The sequence below is a fragment of the Gopherus flavomarginatus genome, chromosome 16 (assembly GCF_025201925.1).
Source record: "Gopherus flavomarginatus isolate rGopFla2 chromosome 16, rGopFla2.mat.asm, whole genome shotgun sequence".
In the NCBI taxonomy this organism is placed as follows: Eukaryota; Metazoa; Chordata; order Testudines; family Testudinidae; genus Gopherus; species Gopherus flavomarginatus.
Genome location: NC_066632.1, coordinates 24,385,570 through 24,405,206, shown reverse-complemented (window position 1 = coordinate 24,405,206; position 19,637 = coordinate 24,385,570). Strand labels below are relative to the sequence as shown.

The window sequence follows — 19,637 nt, the reverse complement described above, 5'->3', positions numbered from 1 at the left end:
CCTGCCTTGCTGGGCCCAGCTGGGCACCTCTGCCCACAGATCGATGCCTGAGGGCACCTCAGCTCCACGGCACAGGCACAGGTGCTAAGTTCCACCCCCTGCACTTGGCCAGCTGGTCCCAGCCAGGTGAGGGTGGGGGGCAGATTCTGCAGTGCCCAGCTGGGCTCATCCCACCCGTGGGGTGTCTGTGTGCTGATCTATGCCCCCTTCCCTGAAATGGGGGTCACTGGCTACTACCCCTCCCACCAAATCCCTCTGTAAGCTCTGGGACCTCACACACCACCCCCCAATTCATGCCCCAGGGAGTGGAGATGGCTGGAGCCGGGAGCCCCGTTCACCTCACTCCCATCCACCCCCACACACCCCGTGTCTGTCCGTTCGTCCATCCACCCCCACACCCGAGTCTGTCCGTTCGTCCATCCACCCCCACACATCCATCTGTCCGTTCATCCATCCACCACCATAGCCCTCCAAACTTCCATCCCCCACCCCCCCAATTCATCCACCCAATCCCACATACCCCCTCTCCATCCACCTATCCATCCCCCCCACCCCGTGTCCATACATCCATCTACCCACACATGCACACACCCCCATTCATCCATTCCCACACACCCATGTCCATCTGTCCGTCCATCCATCCACTCCCATACCCCTCCAACCATCCATCCACCACCACCCCAATTCATCCATCCCTCTCCACACACCCCCTCTCTGTCCATCCATCCATCTACCCACACCCCCTCCATTCATCCATCTCCACACACTCATGTCCATCTGTCCGTCCATCCATCCACCCCCATATCCCTCCAACCATCCTTTCTCCCACACACCCCAATTCATCCATCCATTCCCATACAGCCCCATGTCCATCCATCCATTCATCCACCCCCATGCCCCTCCAACCATCCTTTCTCCCACACACCCCAATTCATCCATCCATTCCCATACAGCCCCATGTCCATCCATCCATTCATCCACCCCCATGCCCCTCCAACCATCCTTTCTCCCACACACCCCAATTCATCCATCCATTCCCATACAGCCCCATGTCCATCCATCCATTCATCCACCCCCATGCCCCTCCAACCATCCATTGACCACCACCCCAATTCATCCATCCATCCACCCCCCACAGCCCTCTCTCCATCCACCCACCCCCACACACCACTCTCTCCGTTCATCCATCTATCCCCACACAATCCTCTGTCCGTCCACCCATCCATCCCCACACAACCCTGTGTCTGTTCATCCACCCCACCCCTCTCTCCATCCATCCATCCCCACACACCCCCATGTCCATCCATCCATAGATCCATCCCTACACCCCTCCAACCATCCACCCCCCCACATCAATTCATCTATCCATCCCCACACACCCCTGTGTCCGTCCATCCACCCCCACACAGTCATCTGTCCGTCCATCCATCCGCCCCCATACACCACAATTCATCTATCCATCTGCACACACTCCTATGTCTGTCTGTTCGTCCATCTGTCCCCACACAGTCCTCTGTTCATCCATCCATCCCCACACATCCCTCTGTCCATCCATCCACCCTAACACACCTCTCCATCCATCCAACCATCCATCCCCCCCCCACATCTGTCTGTCCATCCATCCACTCCCCCTCCCTCTATCCATTCCCTCACACACCCGCTGCCCATCCAGCCGTCCCCAGCCCCATCCACCTGCCCACACATCCCTCTATCCAGCTCTCCTCCCCCACACAGCATGTCTGCTTATCCAGACCCCTCTATCCCCCCTGACTTGCTAGCCATCCCTCCCTCCTCATGCGGACGTGCCCAGCTGGCACCAACCATGTGCCTCTGACCCTCTTCTAGCCATTTACACCCCCTCAAAGTGGTTCTAAGTCCCCTTTGTACTTGCTGGGCCCTGGGGCCACCCAGGCATCGACAAGGGGGTGTGTGTTAAATGCCACAGTGGCCTCTCGCCCCGGCCCAGCCTGCCCTGACTTCAGATCCCTTGCCTTGCCCCATGGCTTGGCAGGAGCTGGCCCGAGGCAAATGAGGTTCAGGGGGGTTGATTTTAGCGCCCGGGCAGCAGGGCAAGGCCAGCTTCCCCCCGGCTGGGAGGGGAGGGCGACAGTAGAATTAATCCTTGGTTCAGTGAAGCAGGCGGGCTGGGGTGGGGGAGAGAAGGGCACTGCCAGGGGGGGACGGGGGTGAGGTTGGCAGGGCTCCGCAGCAGACAAGTTGGCGCTATAAATACTCAGCGGTGGTTATAAAAAGCTTTCTGCTTGCGGGTCGCTGACCGTGAGCTGGATGCCGATTGGCCAAGAGGGCCTCAGGGCAGTCTCGCGCCCGGCGGGCACGGTGCCACGGCCCGGAACCCTGACTGGGCTCATCAGCTGAGCGGGGCCAGGCCCGGTTACCCCTTGGCTGGGAGGCTGCAAAGAGCACAAGGGGCACTGCAAAACTGGGGCGGGGGCTCCCCTTGGAGCCAGGACTGGCCTCAGCACTGGGGGTGCTGGGCAGAGGGGTCTCCCCTCTGTCCCAGTCTGACCCCAGCTGCACCCAGCATGGTGGAAAATCAACCCCCCGCCTCCTTCCTGATGGTCCCAGGGACTAGGCCGAAGCCTCCTGGCTAAATCCCAGCTCAGGCTTACCTGGACATGCCAGGTTTCCTGGTCTAGCCTGTTCCTGTGGGGCTGTTCCTCCCCAGAGGCAGCTGCATTTTCAGCACTCGCCTTCCCCTCTGGGCGTGGCTGAGCCAGGGGAGGGCGCTGTCCCTGGGGCTGAGACAGCCGTGCTCCTGCACACCTACCTTGGCAGGAGGGTGTGAGCGTGGGCAGGGTCAGCCCCCCACCTCCCGCAGCACAGGCCGCCTATTAAGGCTTCCTGGAGCACAGTAAATTATTCATGCTGAGCTGCAGTTTCTGGCTGGAAAGCTGCAGGCTCAGGCCTCCTGCGGCCCAGGAAGGAGCGGCCAAGGGGCTTTGCTGCTGCCAGCCAGGAGACGCAGCCCAGGTAGGTTTGACTGCCTGGGTCCCATCTCCAGGGTCTAGTGGTCTCAGCGTGGGGGGGCCAGTGCAGGGGATGGGGGACAGGGGCCTCTGTGGCTAACATCCCCATGGAGGGAGCAGCTTGTCAGCTCTATCAGGGGGAGGAATCCAGCCCGAGCAACCCTACAATAACATACCAGCATGCTCAGCCCAGGAGACCCTACAATAACAAACCAGCAGGCAGCGAGGGGGAGGTGAGTCCCCATGTGCTGAGCATGTCCTACAGGAGCTGGGAGCTCAGGGCTCCCTCCAAGCTCATTCGGAGGAGGAGGGAGAATTTGGTACCTTGGGAGGGGGCGTGAGGGGTAGAGCAGCAAACTGCCATGGGAGGGGTCTGTGCAGGGGAGGGGGAAGCAGCAAGGGGCTCGGGGGAGGGGGGAGAAGGTGGCTGGCATGAGTGAGAGGGACAGAGGACTGCAAAGTGGGTGGGGCGGGAGCCTGAGGTGGGGGGGAAGAGTTGTGGTTGTGATGGGGCCCGGGGGGGGGGGGACACGGAGCATAGTCCTGCGTGCCAGGTGGGGGATGGGAGGCAGGGGTCCTGCATGGCCGCAGTGGGGTAGGTTAGGAGAGGGGGAGGCTCCTGCGTGGCGAGGGCTGGGAGGGGCGTGGCAGGGCAGGCGTGTGGGGGAAGGTCCTGCGTGGCGTGGGGGGGAGAGGATGTGGGGGCAGGAAGATGGGGGGGAAGGTCCTGCGAGGTGGGGGAGGGGCAGGGCAGGAGGATGGGGGGAGGGTCCTGCGTGGCGGGGGCGGGGCGGGAGGATGCGGGGGGAAGGTTCTGCGTGGCGGGGGAATGGGGGAGGGGCTCTGGCTGTGGCTCCGGCTCCTCCGAGCTCGGGCTTCAAAAATGTGTTTTGACTTTGGAAAGTGGGAGAGAAATGGCAGGAAATGAACGTCCCAGGGGAGTCCCCGACCGTAATTACTGGGCTATAGGGGGCGGTGGGATGGCCCTGACTCTGGGAGAGCCCCCGACCGTAATTACTGGGCTATAGGGGGCAAAGGGCTGGCCCTGACTCTGGGAGAGCCCCCGACCGTAATTACTGGGCTATAGGGGGCAGCAGGATGGCCCTGATTCTGGGGGAGTCCCCGACCGTAATTACTGGGCTGTAGGGGGCAGCGGGATGGTCCTGACTCCGGGGGAGTCCCCGACCGTAATTACTGGGTTATAGGGGGCAGCGGGATGGCCATGACTGAGGGAGCCCCGACCGTAATTACTGGGCTATAGGGGGCAGCGGAATGGCCATGACTCTGAGGGAGCCCCCGACCGTAATTATTGGGCTATAGGGGGCAGTGGGCTGGCCCTGATTCTGGGGGAGCCCCCGACCGTAATTACTGGGCTATAGGGGGCAGCGGGATGGCCATGACTCTGGGGGAGCCCCCGACCGTAATTACTGGGCTATAGGGGGCAGCGGGATGGTCCTGACTCTGGGGGAGTCCCCGACCGTAATTACTGGGTTATAGGGGGCAGCGGGATGGCCATGACTCTGGGGGAGCCCCCGACCGTAATTACTGGGCTATAGGGGGCAGCGGGATGGCCATGACTCTGAGGGAGCCCCCGACTGTAATTATTGGGCTATAGGGGGCAGTGGGCTGGCCCTGATTCTGGGGGAGCCCCCGACCGTAATTACTGGGCTATAGGGGGCAGCGGGATGGCCATGACTCTGGGGGAGCCCCCGACCGTAATTACTGGGCTATAGGGGGCAGCGGGATGGCCCTGATTCTGGGGGAGCTCCCAACCATAATTACTGGGCTATAGGGGGCAGCAGGATGGCCCTGATTCTGGGGGAGTCCCCGACCGTAATTACTGGGCTATAGGGGGCAGCGGGATGGCCCTGATTCTGGGGGAGCTCCCAACCATAATTACTGGGCTATAGGGGGCAGCAGGATGGCCCTGATTCTGGGGGAGTCCCCGACCATAATTACTGGGCTATAGGGGGCAGCGGGATGGCCCTGATTCTGGGGGAGTTCCCAACCATAATCACAGGGCTATGGGGGAACAGGGAGCCAACTGGGGCTTTCTGCCCTGCAGCACTGCCAAAAAATTTCTCTCTAGGGCACTGTCAGTGGCCTGAGCCTCTCCATATCCTGCCCCCTCACCCTCCACTGCCCCGCTGGCTCCTCACCTTGGCCTGGAACCAGCTCCCAATTTCCTAGGGGCCTCCCCTGCCCCAGCTGAGCCCAGGACACCTGCGGAGCTGAGTCTGCAGCTCCCCTGGGGGCACTGAGAGACCTTCCAGACGCCGCCCCCCCCCAGGCCTGGGGCTGGGCTGAGCTGGTCTCCTGTGGGACTAGATTGAGCCAGATCTGGCCACCCTGTGCTACCCTTTGCCCTCCCAGCCGGAGCAGCGATGCCCGCTGAGCAGTGCTTCATTTGTGCCAAGGCCCGGCGGTTCATAGCCCCCGGCACCTCTGGGCCCGGCAGTTCGTAGCCCCCAGCTCAGCTGGGCCCGGCGATTCGTAGCCCCCAGCTCAGCTGGGCCCGATGGTTCATAGCCCCCAGCTCAGCTGGGCCTGACGGTTCATAGCCCCCGGCTCCTCTGGGCCTGGTGATTTCTAGACCCTGGTTTCTAGATCACGGGTCCCTCTTTCATTCCAAAGGCAGCCCTGCCGCTGAGCTCCCTCCGACTCTGAGTGCTGTCCTGGGGGAGTCTAAGCCCCCCCGGCTCCTCCCCTGTGCTCTCCCAAGGCCGGGGAGCAGATAGGGAGGAGGCAGGAGAAAAGGGGTGGTGGTGGGGCCGGGGAGGGTAGCAGCTTGTAGCAGAGAAGTTATGGTAGCTGCGGTGGAGCGGGGGGCTGGGACGGGGGCCTCGGCTCGGAGCCACGCAGGATCCGTTGCTGTTTAGCAATCCCGGTCATGCTCGGCTGCCACACGGGCAGGATGCCCGCGGCTCCGCCCTGCGCCCATGCTGCCCCCAGACGCCTCCAGCCTCGTGCTGGAGCAGGGAGCCATTGGGGGCAGTGAGGTGGGAGTGGGGCCCCCGGCCATGAAGGCACCTCACCAGGCAGCGGGGCGCACGGACCAGATGCTGGGGGCCATGGCCGATATCCTGACCTCCATGGCCCTCCCCAGCCAGCAGTGGGTAAGGGCCTGGGATGGGGCCAGGGGCAGCTCCTGGGGATGTCAGAGCCACATGACATCTCTGGGGAGCATGTGGGGCTGGTGCAGGGGATTCAGGACCATCTGGGTCCCCTGTTTGCGCTGGGCCAGCCGGACAGGGGAGGTGCCCAGGGGCAGTCAGGGGCTCTGTGCTGGGGTGATGGGAGGGTGGTCTAGGGGCAATTGGGGGGGATCTCTGAAGAGGGGGTTGGAGGGTCTGTATGGAGGCCATTGGGAGGTCTCTGCAAGGGATCTTGGGGGGGCTGTGCAGGGTGGCTGGGGGGCCATGTGGGGGTAATCGGGGAGTCTCTGCAGAGGCAGTCGGGTGGCTGTGCAGGATGGCAGAAGGACCCATGTGGGGGTAATTGGGGGTCTCTTTAGGGGTGTTCGGGGGGGATGTGCGGGGCAGCTGTGCAGGGTGGCTGGGGGGCCGTGCAAAAGGAATTACACAGGCCATGTGGGGCTGACTGTGGGGTCTGGTGGGGGTCACTAATGGGGCTGTGCCCCCAGTGCTGGCACATGGGGCTGTGGACTTTTGCGGCCTTGATGCTGCTCCTCTCCGGCTCATGGAGTGTTTCCCAACTGTTGGGCAGAGGGATCCCCCCAGACTCCCCTTCCCCTTCCCCCTGGGTGGGTGCCCAGAGGCTTCATTCCTGTGTGTGTGAGAGAGACTGGTTAGAGCAGAGCTTCAAGAGAGAGCCTGGACCCCTCCACCCCCAGCAAACAGGGTTCCTGGTGTGGGGCAGAGACAGTCCCAGGGATGGGGGGTATAAATACCCCACCCTGCAGATCCTTCCCGCTGAGGCACTGCAGGTAGCCTGGTTTGTTAGTGTGGGATCTCTCGATTGCATGTTATTTGTTATTGTAGGGTCTCTTGGGGCACTGGGCTCTACATGCTGGTCTGTTATTGTAGGGTCTCTCAGGGGCTTGGGGGGTGCATCCTGGCCAGTTATTGTAGGGTGTCTCAGAGCACTGGGGCTGTGCATGCTGGTTTGTTATTGTAGGGTCTCTCAGGGAGCCTGGGGGGTGCATGCTGGTTTGTTATTGTAGGGTCTCTCAGGGGGTTTGGGGGGTGCATGCTGGTTTGTTATTGTAGAGTCCCTTGGGGGGCTTCGGGGGTACATCCTGGCCAGTTATTGTAGGGTGTCTCGGAGCACTGGGGCTGTGCATGCTGGTTTGTTATTGTAGGGTCTCTCGGGGGACTTGGGGGGTGCATGCTGATTTGTTATTGTAGAGTCCCTTGAGGGGTTTGGGGGGTGCATGCTGGTCAGTTATTGTAGGGTGTCTCGGAGCACTGGGACTGTGCTGGTTTGTTATTGTATGGTCTCTCAGGGGGCTTGGGGGGTGCATGCTGGTCAGTTATTGTAGGGTGTCTCGGAGCACTGGGGCTGTGCATACTGGTTTTTATTGTAGGGTCTCTCAGGGGGCCTGGGGGGTGCATGCTGGTCAGTTATTGTAGGGTCTCTCGGGGGGCCTGGGGGGTGCATGCTGGTCAGTTATTGTAGGGTATCTTGGAGCACTGGGGCTGTGCATGCTGGTTTGTTATTGTAGGGTCTCTCAGGGGGCCTGGGGGGTGCATGCTGGTTTGTTATTGTAGGGTTGTTCATGCAACATGGCAGGCGCTTCAGTGGCTGCTGTATTAGCAGCGTTTTTAAAGGTAACTCAAGGGGCAGAATCTCAAGCCGGGGACACCCCCACCTCTCCACATGTTGCTGACTCTCAGCCTGTCCCTCCCTGAGCATTCAGGGCTGGGGCTGAGGCTCAGGGAGCCACGTCTGAATTAGGGAGGAGCAGCGGCCAAAGGCGGGGGGCTGCAGTGCAGGGAGTCTCGTCAGACAGGAGGGCTCTGCTCCGGGGGAGCTCACGGCCCCATCCCTGCCTGTCCCCAGATCAGCTGGCAACCCCTCCCCCCATCAGAGCAGCCCACAGCCCCCTGCCCTTCTCAGGGGGAAGGGGTTGGGGTTCTGGACCGTGCTTCCAAACACATTTTTCTTTTAAAAATATCAGGAGACAAAGGGACAACCCTACAATAACAAACCAGAGCGACTCTACAATAAAAACCGGAGCATGACACCCAGCACTTAGAGACCCTACAATAACAAACCAGAGCATGACGCCCAGTGCTATAGAAACCCTACAATAACAAACCCGAGCGACCCTACAATAACAAACCGGAGCATGACACCCAGCACTTAGAGACCCTACAATAACAAACCAGAGCGACCTTACAATAACAAAACAGAGTGACCCTACAATAACAAACCCGAGCATGACACCCAGCGCTTAGAGACCCTACAATAACAAGCTCTTTTGTGGGTGGCAGTCCGGCAGGAAACAAGCTCCTCTTTCCGTGTCCGAGGGATCCAAGCCGGGACCCCTCCCTGGGTTGGCCCCAGTCTGGGGAGTCTCTGAGCAGGAAGCGGTGGCGGAGGGTGAGGAGTGATCAGTGACAGTGGCTGACACCCCCCCGCCCTGGTGAGGGTGCAGGGGGGGCTGGGTACGGCCATGGCCGGTGCCAATGCCTTGGCTGCTCCAGCAGCACCAGGAAACAAGTCAGCAAAGCCAGTGCCCAGGCTCTGCCTCCAGCTGGAACAGGTGGGCATGAGGGAGGACTGGGGGGGACCCAGCACTGTTCTCTGGCATTGTTCTGCCTGTCCCTCCCCACTCCCTCCAACCTGTCTGTCCTCCCTTCCAGCTGCCGGATCTGTGCTCGGAGGGGCCGGGGGACGAGATGCGGCCGGAGCACGGCCACTCCGAGGCCCCTGCAGGGAATGGGGAGCCGCATGGCGGGGACCCCCAGAGCAGGCCAGCAGCACCGGGGCCCCCCGTGCCCCATGGCGTGGACCAGGCCCCAGACACCTGCCCTTCAGAAGAAGGTGAGGCCAGCTCCGGTCCCCCTGCGCCTGTCTGCCCCCCAGGTCTCTGGGGCCTTGGCCGGGGGCTTGTAGCTCGTGCTCAGAACCCCCCAGCTGTGTCCCCGAAGCTGTGACAGCCAAGAGCACGAATTAGCACCCCCTGAACTGGTCCGTGGGCTTCGCGCTGGCATGAGGAGGGATCGGGGCTGGGGGCTGGGGCTAGTGAGGGAGGGATTGGCCTGGGGAGCCCCAGAGAGCAGCTGAGACATGGGGAGGGGGTCCAGGAGCGGGGACTACAGCCATCCCCAGTTCTGCTCCAGACAAATCAGCCCCTCCAGCCAGACGTCCTGGAGTCAGCGGCCCCCTCAGGGCCTTTTCGGGGGGAGTTTGCTGAGAGGCGCTGGGGGCTCTGTCCTGACACACGTCTGGAGAAATCCTGCGTCTGTCCCAAGTGGGGGAACAGCATGAACCCCACCCCCCAGACCCTGGCCTGACCCACACACAAGGGACACTCCGGCCCCTTGGTCTGTGTAGCCCCAGCCTCCCCACTGAGCTGGCCAGTAAGGGGGCCGGCTGGTGCCGATGGTTTCCATGCTGTGGCTGCCCCGCCCCCCGCAGGTTGAGCTGATCTCCCCTTCCGCAGGTTGAGCTGAGCTCCCCCACCCCAATTATTTCTCCCAAGGTCACTGAATTTGTCAGTCCTGCCCCAGGGCCGGATGGGAGCTGGTGCCCCCTAGAGCTGGGGGGGGACAGGCCCCTTGCTCCATTCCCTAGAGGGGACAAGCCCCTTGCTCCATTCCCTGTCCCCCATGTGCCAGCCAGTCTCATTCACGTGGTACATCCCAGCCCAGTGTGGGGCTGGCCCCACAGCTGCCTCACAGGCCCAGATGCCCCGGGAATGGCCCCGCAGCCAGTTCTGCTGGTCCCGACCCGCAGCCCCTGCCGGTCCAGTGACTGTCCCTTCCTAGTGCCCTCGGGCCGGTTGGCACAGACCCCCAGGGGCAGGGGTACGTGGCTCGCGCGGGGCTGGGGGGCCGCTGGGCTGTCTGAGAGACAACCCCTGTGGTTTGTTTTGAAGGTTCTGTGGGGTGGGGCCTGCGCCGGGGGGGTGAGGCGCACCCAGGATCGTGCCCCACTTCCCTGCCCCCCTCCATCCCCCATGTCCCTCACCCCCAGCGGTGGCCCTAGAAATGGCAGAGCCGGTGCCAGGCTCCGGGCGGTGACTCAGGCGCTGGCTCCGGCCCCAGGCTGGGGGGCGACGGGCAGCAGATGGCACTGCGGTGCGGGCAGATGGATGGCTCCCCCGCAGTGCACTTGGGGGGGGGCAGTGATTAATATTGGAGGGGCCGATCCAAACAACACAGGCCTCTTGCTCTGCTTTTCCCCAGAGGGGGAGGGTCCAATTGCACCTTTCAGCCCCCCCCTTGGGGCTCAGTCCCCCTTGCTCTGGGGCAAAGGAGTCACTCCCTCCCATTAGCCACAAGCTCCCCCCATCCCCGGCTGTGGCCTCCTCACTGGAGGAGGAGGGCAGGCAGCTGGGGCTGCCCCCATGCCCTGCCAGGCCTTGGCGAGGGCACAAGCTGGGACCCGCCCGGGACCCTCGGCTGCCCAGCGCCAGGTGCTCCCCGCTGCAGGTCTGCGCCTCTGCAGTCTGGCTGCAGCCTGGGCTGGGAAGAGCCCGAGCCCAAGGGAGCGAGGGATGGAGGCAGGGAGAGGGGGAGGGATGGAGGGATGGAGAGGGGGGAGGGAAAGCCCAGGCTCCTCCTCGCTGGCAGCTCAGTTCAGCCCCAGCCCCAGCCCTGTTATTCCAGCGCTGAGCGTGCAGCGGGCAGGAGCCCTGGGCCCCCCGGCTCCGTGCCCCAATTCCCGCCGCCCACTGCCCCCCCCCCGCTGCCCGGTCTATGGCTGGCACCTCTCGGGCAGCGGGCGCCGGTGCCCAGCACGGCCGGGTGGCACCATGAAAGGGGGGCATCAGCAGGGCTGCTCCTGCCAACATTTGTTCCGCAAAGTCCTCGCCAAGTGCAGCTGCTGTGACGCCCGGGCGCGAGGTCAGTGACTCCCCTCCCCCAACACCCCTCTCCCCCCCTTCACTGGGGCGCCGGCCCCTGCGGGCACCTCTCTGGGGTACGGCACAGCGGGCAGCAGCTCAGCCTGTAGATGCCCCCTGGCCTCGCCCCGCTGCCCAGGGCAGCTGTGCCAACAGGCGCATGGGGGGCAGGCGAAGTTTGCACCAAGAGAGAAGGGCAGATTTGGGGCTGGGGGGGGCTGAGGGGGAGGGGACTGGTGCGTCGGTCAGGGTTAAGGACTGGGTCCTGGGGTGGGTTGGTGTGTCCGCGGTGGGAGTTTGTGGGCGGCCCAGGGTGTATCGGGAGGGGGAACCTCACAGTCTGGGGGAGGAGGTGCCCTGTCCCAGCTGCTCAGTTCCACTGCTCTATCCATGCTGGGTGAGGGTCCTGCAGCATCCCCACCCCCCGCCCTTCTCCGGGGGGTGCTCTGTACTCAGGGGCAGCTCCTCTTCCCTGGGTTGAGGGGCATCAGCAGAGCTGGGGGAGCCAAGGGCTGGTCAAGCTGGTGGCTGCAGGTCAGGATTGAGGGGCACTGGCAGAGCTGGATGGGGGAGGTGTCCGGGGTGGCCCTGTGACCGGGGGGGGCATCTCCGGTGGCACCGTGGCTGGGGCATGTGGGTCAGGATTGAGGGGCACTGGCATAGCTGGACGGGGGGTGGGTGTCCTGGGAGGCCAGGACTCCTGGGTTCTAGCCCCAGCTCTGTGGGGGAGTGAGGGTTAGCGAGTGAGAGCAGTGGGGGCTGGGAGCCCAGGACTTCTGGGTTCTAGCCCCAGCTCTGGAGGGCAGGGGGGGCTAGTGGGTTAGAGCAGTGGAGGCTGGGAGTCCAGGACTCCTGGGTTCTATCCCCAGGTTGGGTCGGAGGGGGAATGGGGGCTAGCGGATTAGAGCAGTGGGGGCTGGGAGTCCAGGACTCCTGGGTTCTATCCCCAGCTCTGGGGGGGAATGGGGGCTAGCAGGTTAGAGCAGTGGGGGCTGGGAGTCCAGGACTCCTGGGTTCTATCCCCAGCTCTGGGGGAGAATGGGGGCTAGGGGGTTAGAGCAGCGGGGGCTGGGAGCCCAGGACTCCTGAGTTCTATCCCCAGCTCTGGGGGAGAATGGGGGCTAGGGGGTTAGAGCAGTGGGGGCTAGGAGCCCAGGACTCCTGGGTTCTATCCCCAGCTCTGTGGGGGAATGGGGGCTAGGGGGTTAGAGCAGTGGGGGCTGGGAGTCCAGGACTCCTGGGTTCTATCCCCAGCTCTGGGGGAGAATGGGGAATAGGGGGTTAGAACAGTGGGGGCTGGGAGTCCAGGACTCCTGGGTTCTATCCCCAGCTCTAGGGGGGAATGGGGGCTAGGGGGTTAGAGCAGTGGGGGCTGGGAGTCCAGGGTACCCTGGGGGTGCGTGTGTGACCACTCACTTGGGGGCACAGTGGTGCTGTTCATGGCCGCTAGGGGATCCTCTCTGGGAGCTGCAGCCCAATGCTGTCTCTCTCGAGAGCGCCCCCAAGCTGGCCAGCCTGAGGGCAGAGCGGGCTGATGGGGCGCAGTGCAGACCAGCTGCCCCTAGTGCCAGGACCTCTGCCCCTTCCCCACAGGCCTGGGTCACTGGCAGTGGCGGGGGGATGTCCCAGTGCCAGGAATCACGGGGAGGGTCTCAGTGCCAGGAGGTGTCCTGGGTTGGTGTTGGGGGCTGGACAAGCTGTAGGGGTGCTAGGGACCCAGTGTCAGGGGACGGGGCACCCAAGCTGCCAGGAGAGAGCCGCTTTCCAGTCACCAGCCTCCACACTGCCACATCCACGTCCCCTCGCCCCCAATACCCACCGACCTCAGCCCCCACCTGGCACGTGACTGGCTGCGCCAAGCGGGGCTTTCACCTGCTTAATGGTAGAGAATTAGATGAGTGCAGAGAGGGGGCTGCTCTCAGCCCAGGACTCCTGGGTTCTATCTCTGGCTCTGGGAGGGGAGTGGGGTCTAGTGGGCTAGACTGGGGGTGAGACTGGGAGCCAGGACTCCTGGGTTCTATCCCCAGCCCCGGGAGAGGGGTGGGGCTCTGCTCGGTGTATGGGTACCCTAACCCTTGCCTGGGGTTCACATTCTGTCTTGTCCCCACCCCCCAGATGCACTCAGCGCAGCAGACCCCTCCCCCGTTCAGGCTTGAGGCTCTCCTCAGAAACCTGGCATTGAAATTCTCTTTTGTTGCTGAGAATTCCTTCCCTACACACACACACACACGTCACAGCTGGTGTGTTATTGTAGGGTCTTTGTGGAGTTACGTGGCTGTACCCAGACTGGTGTGTTATTGTAGGGTCTTTCTGGGGTTACGTGGCTGTACCCAGACTGGTGTGTTATTGTAGGGTCTTTCTGGGGTTACGTGGCTGTACCCAGACTGGTGTGTTATTGTAGGGTCTTTCTGGGGTTACGTGGCTGTACCCAGACTGGTTTGTTGCTGTAGGGTCTCCCAGAAGCTCTGGACTGGGCAGACGGGGATCCTTTGTTGGCAGCTTGCTGGAGGGCACAGGGCTGCGGGCTGCATAGAGTCTCTCGCCAGACTGGGATCTTATTGGCGGGTTGCTCCTGCTGGCATCGTTTGGCAGGAGTCTGACCCCTCTGTGGGTGATGGGGGGCTTGGTCAGCCAAGCGGCCTGGGGGGACGTGGTTGATGGCCAGGGAGGGGGCAGCCCTGGGGCAGGACCTAGTGTGGAGCCAGAGGCGACACAGCTTCCTCCCTGCCCATCTGCCCCCTTTGGCCTGGAATCTGGGGACCCCCCCCCCGTGTTGGTCCAAAGCTCCCAGCTCCCCTGAGTGCCAGAGGGGCCGGTCGCACCCGCGCTTCCCTCAGGGGGTCCCAGCAGGACAGGGCTGAGCCCTGGGGAACACCCCAGGCCACAGGGACCCCACCTGATCTCCCCACAGGTCTCTCCGGTGCGAACCCCCTACTCCGAAATGGAGCCGTTGTGACCACGGACAATTTGAGCCCTGGTCAGACACCCCTCCACCCCTACGCCTTGCTGGACAGCCCCCAGCTGCCCCCCCAGCCCCAGGTTTCCTTCCCCTGGCAGGGTTCCCCCCCCCTGCACAGGGTTCGGCTCCCAATGCCTGGGGAGGGCTCTGTGTGGGAGGGATGAGCTTACGGAGGGAGGGGGCGCAGCATAGACAGCCCCGCCTCCCCCCACCCGCCTAGCAAACCCGCTGAGTCAGCAGTAGTGTCCTGTTGCTCCCAGGCTCTGTGGCTGCCCCGTGCAGCGGGGCCTGGAGCCATGGGGTGGGGAGGGGGGCGCTGGCTGCCCAGTGAGTCTGGGGTCCTCCCCCAGCTGATCTCCCTGTGTCCCCCACAGCTGACACCCCCAGGCTCCTCCCCCAGCTCACTGGCTCCTCCCCTAGCTGACCTCCACTCAACCCCCAGCTCCTTCCTCAGCTGACGCCCCCCCCCAGCTCCTTGGCTCCTCCCCCAGCTGATCTCCCCAGGTCCCCCCCCAGCTGGCTTCCCAAACCCTGAGTTCTCTGGTCTCTTACCCCCCCCCCAGCCAATTCTCTTCCACCCAGGCTGATCGTACTGCCCCCTCCTCCCAAGCCCCCTGCCCCGCCCCCAGCCCGGGGCCTGCACCCCCCCAGCCCGGCCTGTTTATACAATAATAAAATCAACATTTTTTTGTCAGCCTCATTAAAATAAACAGAACGTAATGGGAAAAATGTTGGCAGCATCCCGGGATGGGTGGGGGGGGGGCGGAGTGCCCTGCACTTAACCCCCTGGCTGCTGCCTGGAAGCCCCTCCCCCAGAGACCAGCCCCAGTGTGGGGCAGGTCTTAGCGCCACCCCTCCCCACCCCGCCTGCCTACTGGAGTCCCCACTTCACTGCAGCAGCTCCCCCGCCCCCAGAAAGGGCAGCAGGGACCTGACTCCCCCTCCAGTATTTTTCTGTTGGAGGATGTCTTCCCAGATTGCCCCCCAAAGGTCCCACATGGCCCCTCACCATCCAGGGGTGCTGCAGAGAGGTGCCCCTCAGCACCCTCTGTTCTGAGTCAGCCACGTGCCCTGCTCATCTCTCTTTGGTTGGGGTGGGGGGCGAGGAGGCAGGACTCCTGGGTTTCATCCCTGGCTCTGGAAGGAGAGTGGGGTCTAGTGGTTAGAGCAGGGGGGAGGGCTGGGAGCCAGGACTCCTGGGTTCTCCTATCTCCGCTAGCAGGGGTTGCTCAGCCCACAGGCCTGTCCCCGGGGCTCAGTAAATCCAGCCACGCTGAGCGCCGCCCACCCTGGGGCGTGGCTGGCACCGGCTGCCAGGCCTCTGCATGTTAAGCCTGGTGCCCAGTGCCAGCCTGGGCGCGGGAGGGCTGGGGAGACAGCGAACACAGCTGCCTTTGCTTGGCTCGGGCGCCTGGCCGCCGTCCCAGCCATGCTCCACACCAGCCTCAGCCCCAGCACTGCAGCTGACCTCTCCCCCACGGCCACCCAGCTCCCCCATCTCAGCCCTGGCACCAGCACCGCCCTGGGGGGCTTCCTAGGGCGAACTGGCCAGTGCAGGGATCCCCAACGTTACTGAGAGCATCACGTGGCTCTGATCCGGGGCAAGGCACTGGCTGGCACAGGGAATGGGGCATGGGGCCTTTCCCCTCTAGAGGGCACTGGCTCTGATCCGGCCCCTGGGTGAGGGCACTGGCTGACACAGGGAATGGGGCATGGGGCCTTTCCCCTCTAGAGGGCACTGGCTCTGATCCGGCCCCTGGGTGAGGGCACTGGCTGGCACAGGGAATGGGGCATGGGGCCTTTCCCCTCTAGAGGGCACTGGCTCTGATCCGGCCCCCGGGTGAGGGCACTGGCTGACACAGGGAATGAGGCATGGGGCCTTTCCCGTCTAGAGGGCACTGGCTCTGATCCGGCCCCCGGGGGCGAGGGCACTGCCTGGCTCAAGGGGGCAGGGAGTGGGGTACGGGGCTTTTCCCCACTGGGGGGCACCTGTTTGCTGCAGACTCCTAAACCCCATCTCTGGGGCCCTGCCCCCCACTCTGCCACCCACCCCTGGGTCGTTAGGAGCCTTTAAAAGAAAACTAAATGATAAAGGACCAAACTCAAGTCACACAATCCCCTGCCCCTCCCCTGCCCATCCCAAGGCTCGGCCCCCGCCCCCTCCCGCCCTGCCCCGGGAACAGCTGGTGGAATAGGCCGGCTACTCGCCAAGAACCTCTCCATGCACGTCCCCCCAGCGAGTGTGTGGCCCCTCCCTGGTGCACGGTGGGGGGGGCGGGTCCCGGGAGCTGGGCCGTGGGGGCAGGATGCTGGTGCCGGAGGGTTCAGGGGGGCACCTCCTGATCCCTAGGGAGAGAGTAGGGGCTGCTGGGGGGGCATCTGGGAGCAGCCCCTGCCGGGGCCTGGGAGCCAATAACCATGCCCTGTTGCTTGTGCCAGGCTGGCCCATGGGATGCTCCCCTGCTGCCCCCCGCATTCCATGGGCCTCTGTCCTCATGCCAGGGCCACTCCCCAGCTCAGGGGGGGAGGTGCTGGCTTGAGCAGATGTCCGAGGGAGCCCCTCTCCTGGGGGGGTGGCATGATACCCTACCAGTGTGCCCAGGCCTCTCCACCTCGCCCCTGCTGGCGTGGCCACGTGGGTGGGGCGAGGTGCCCGTGCCGGCGGCTTGACACGTCTCTGGCTCCTGACGCAGGCGAGGTTATTTCGAGAGCAGGTGCAGTCTCGCTGCATGGGATTATCACCTCCCGCCAGGTGCTGGCCCAGCCCACGCCGGCCCCCCCAGCCTTGCTGGGCCCTGCTGGGGGGACCTTCCCTTCCCCATCCTGCCTGCTACAGGCTTTGCTGCTGACTGATAGCTGTGCTGAGGGGTGGCAGGGGAAGGGTCTCCCTCAGGGAGGGGATGGGGGGGGTCCAGCGTGAGGGAACGTTTCTTGCTTCTCGAATGCATTTTCCAGTTTCTCCAAAGCAGACGGCAGGGGGCGCTCCTGCGAACCCAGGACTCGGATTCCTGGGTTCTCTCCCCAGCTCCGTTGCTTTGGGGAGGCGCCTCCCTTGCTGTCCCTCCCAGGAGATGGGGCTGGGATGAGGCTCCCCAGCTGGGTAAAGTATGGGTTCAAAATGGGCTAGAGGCAAGGTGGGGGAGATAGGGGACAGGGGGTTGTTTCCGGTGGGGGGAGGAATCACAGCTGGAGCTGGGATCTTTGATGCAATCCTGCGTATCGACAAAGTCCTGTTTCCCCCGAGGCAGCAGGAATCAAACAGCGTGAGGCTGGTGCTTTGTTCCCATCCCAAGCCCCTTCCCAGCCCGTGCTGTGCCCAAAGCTCTCACACTCTCTAGGCTGCTCTCAGGGCCTTGTTCCTGTGCTTTTTCTGCTGCTTCTCTTCAGGTAGCCGCAGCTTCATCCAAATGATCCCCAGCCCACTGGGTTTGCATTCAGGCCCCCCTTGGAGGCCCCTCATCCCCATAGCTCAGATTCCTGACTGGCTGGTGCTTTGGGTGGTGGCTCTTGTGGTTTTGTCTCTCTCGTGCCATAAAGGAGCTTAATTGCTTCTCATGTTTGTCTCGCATGCACTCCCTGGACCCGATTATCCAAAAAGCTCACTCTGCTCCCTTTTAGGCCCCGGTCCCTGGGGCCTGAAATGTCCATGGGCCCTGAGCACTTGGGCTTGTGGGGAGGGCAGGGGGCTTTGCAGGGGGTCTGCAGGACAGAGAGGACAAGGCTGCAGCTGACGTGCCAGGGCCCTCCGGCGCCGGCTCCGTTCCGCAGCTGGAATTGTTTGGAATAGAAGGGATTAGATTTCTGAGCTGGGCTAAGTCCCAGAACCCCTTCCGCTGCCAGCGCTCCCCACTGTGGGGCTGAGGGTTGGGGGCCTGGACATGTAGGCCTCTGTGTTGCCCCACTGTGCTGCAAACCCAGGGGCTAATGGCGGCTCCAGCTGGGCTGCTCAGGGCCTGAGTCGTCCCTTCGCAGGCATTTTACCCCAAGCTGCCAACCGGGCCCCGGAGAGACTTAGCTTCTCTCCTGGGCCTGGAAAAAAGCTGCCAGCCCTGCCCACCCACAGCAGCCCCCCTCTACGCCCACCTGGCACCCTCTCAAGCCACCCAGGGCATGACCCCCCAAACGCTATCTCTGCTCTGTGTGTGTCCCTCCTCCCCCCCGGAGGATCGCATGTGAGAGCCCCCAGCATGTCTCTGTGCCCCGTCCTCCATGCCTGCTCAGGGTGCCCCTTGGCTCTCCACACCCCCATGCCACACCCCATGGAGTGTCACAGAGTTTCGGGGAGGCAAGGCCTTGCACCCCTGGCTTTCTGCGATTCATTGGGACTCTCAGCCAGCCAGTAAAGCAGAAGGTTTATTAGATGACAGGAGCACGGTCCAGGACAGGTCTTGCAGGTACAGACAACAGGACCCCCTCAGTCGGGTCCATCTTGGGGGGCCAGGGAGACCAGAGCCCTGTCTGGCCCCCTTCATTTCCCCAGCCAGCTCCAAACTGAAAACTCTCCAGCCTCCCCCGCCTCCCATTTGCCTCTTTCCCTGGGCCAGGAGGCACCTGTTCCCTTCGTTCTCCAACACCTGCAGCTGGCACCTTGCAGGGGAGGGGCCCAGGCCATCAGTTGCCAGAAGACAGGGTGTCGGCCATTCTCTGTGCAGACCCCATCACACTGGCCCCCTAGTGCTCTGCAACAATCACCCCCCACCCCAGACACTAGAGAGGTGCATAGGGGAAACTGAGGCACACACGCAGTATTCAGAGAAAACATTAAGAACATTCCCACTTTGTCACAGAGTACCCGCCGGCCCACCCGGAGAGTCAGCCCTCGCTCCTCCAGAGCTTCTTCCCCATGCCAGGACCCTGCTCTCCCTGTGACCACCCTGTGCCTGCCCCGCTCTCTGACCCCCTCAGCCTCTCTCCCGCAGAGTCCTACTCCGTGGCAGGCAGTGATGGCAGCATCTCAGCCTCGGTGGCCTCCATCCAGCCCCAGCCCTCGTCCGGCTCCGCGCCCAGCTCGCCCGGCTCCCGGCGCTCTGTCACCACCCTCAAGAAGTGGCTGACCACACCAGTGCGCAAGCTGAGCACCGGCAGCCTGGCCAAGGGCGAGCGGAAGCCGGAGGGTCGGCCCCGGCGCGGGCGCGAGGGCAGGCGGCACGGCCGGCAGGAGGAGAGGAAAAGCATCGACCTGGGGCAGCTGGGCAAGGCCAACGAACCCCTCGCTGCCCTCCAAGAGCCCAAGGGCACGGTGAGAGCATTGGGGGTGGGGATGGGCACTGCCATGGGGGGCTGGGTCCCATGAGGCCAGGCACTGCCATGAGAGGGTGAGTTCCCAGGGGCCGGGCACTGCCATTGGGGGGCTGGGTTCCCAGGGGCCAGGCACTGCCATTGGGGGGCTGGGTTCCCGGGGGCTGGGCACTGCCATGGGGGGCTGGGTTTTGCCATGGGGGGCTGGTTTCCCAGGAGCTGGGCACTGCCATGTGGGGCTGGGTTCCCGGGGTCTGGGCACTGCCATGGGGGTGCTGGGTTCCTGGGGTCGGGCACTGCCATGAGGGGCTGGGCATTGCTATGGGGGGTTGGGCACTGCTGTGTACTGCCATGGGGGCGGCGGTTTCCCAGGGGCCGGGCACTGTCATAGGGGGTCTGGGTTCCTGGGGGCTGGGCA

General features: G+C 63.6%; 1 protein-coding gene across 4 annotated transcripts in view; it reads left to right on the top strand.

Annotated features, from left to right (window-relative positions):
* Positions 1 to 2,868: 2,868 nt before the first annotated feature.
* Positions 2,869 to 19,637, top strand: part of ARHGEF25 (Rho guanine nucleotide exchange factor 25) — a 28,870-nt gene continuing 12,101 nt past the window's right edge. For 2 of the 4 annotated variants that reach the window (XM_050924632.1, XM_050924630.1), the window contains exons 1-3: positions 5,918 to 6,103; positions 8,816 to 8,996; positions 18,901 to 19,220. In XM_050924632.1, the coding sequence (XP_050780589.1) occupies positions 5,927 to 6,103; positions 8,816 to 8,996; positions 18,901 to 19,220 (678 nt within the window). In that variant the 5' untranslated portion in view covers positions 5,918 to 5,926. Of the gene's footprint in view, positions 2,992 to 5,917; positions 6,104 to 8,815; positions 8,997 to 10,803; positions 11,024 to 18,900; positions 19,221 to 19,637 lie in introns of those variants that run through there. The other 2 variants (XM_050924631.1, XM_050924633.1) reach the window with 2 other exon arrangements.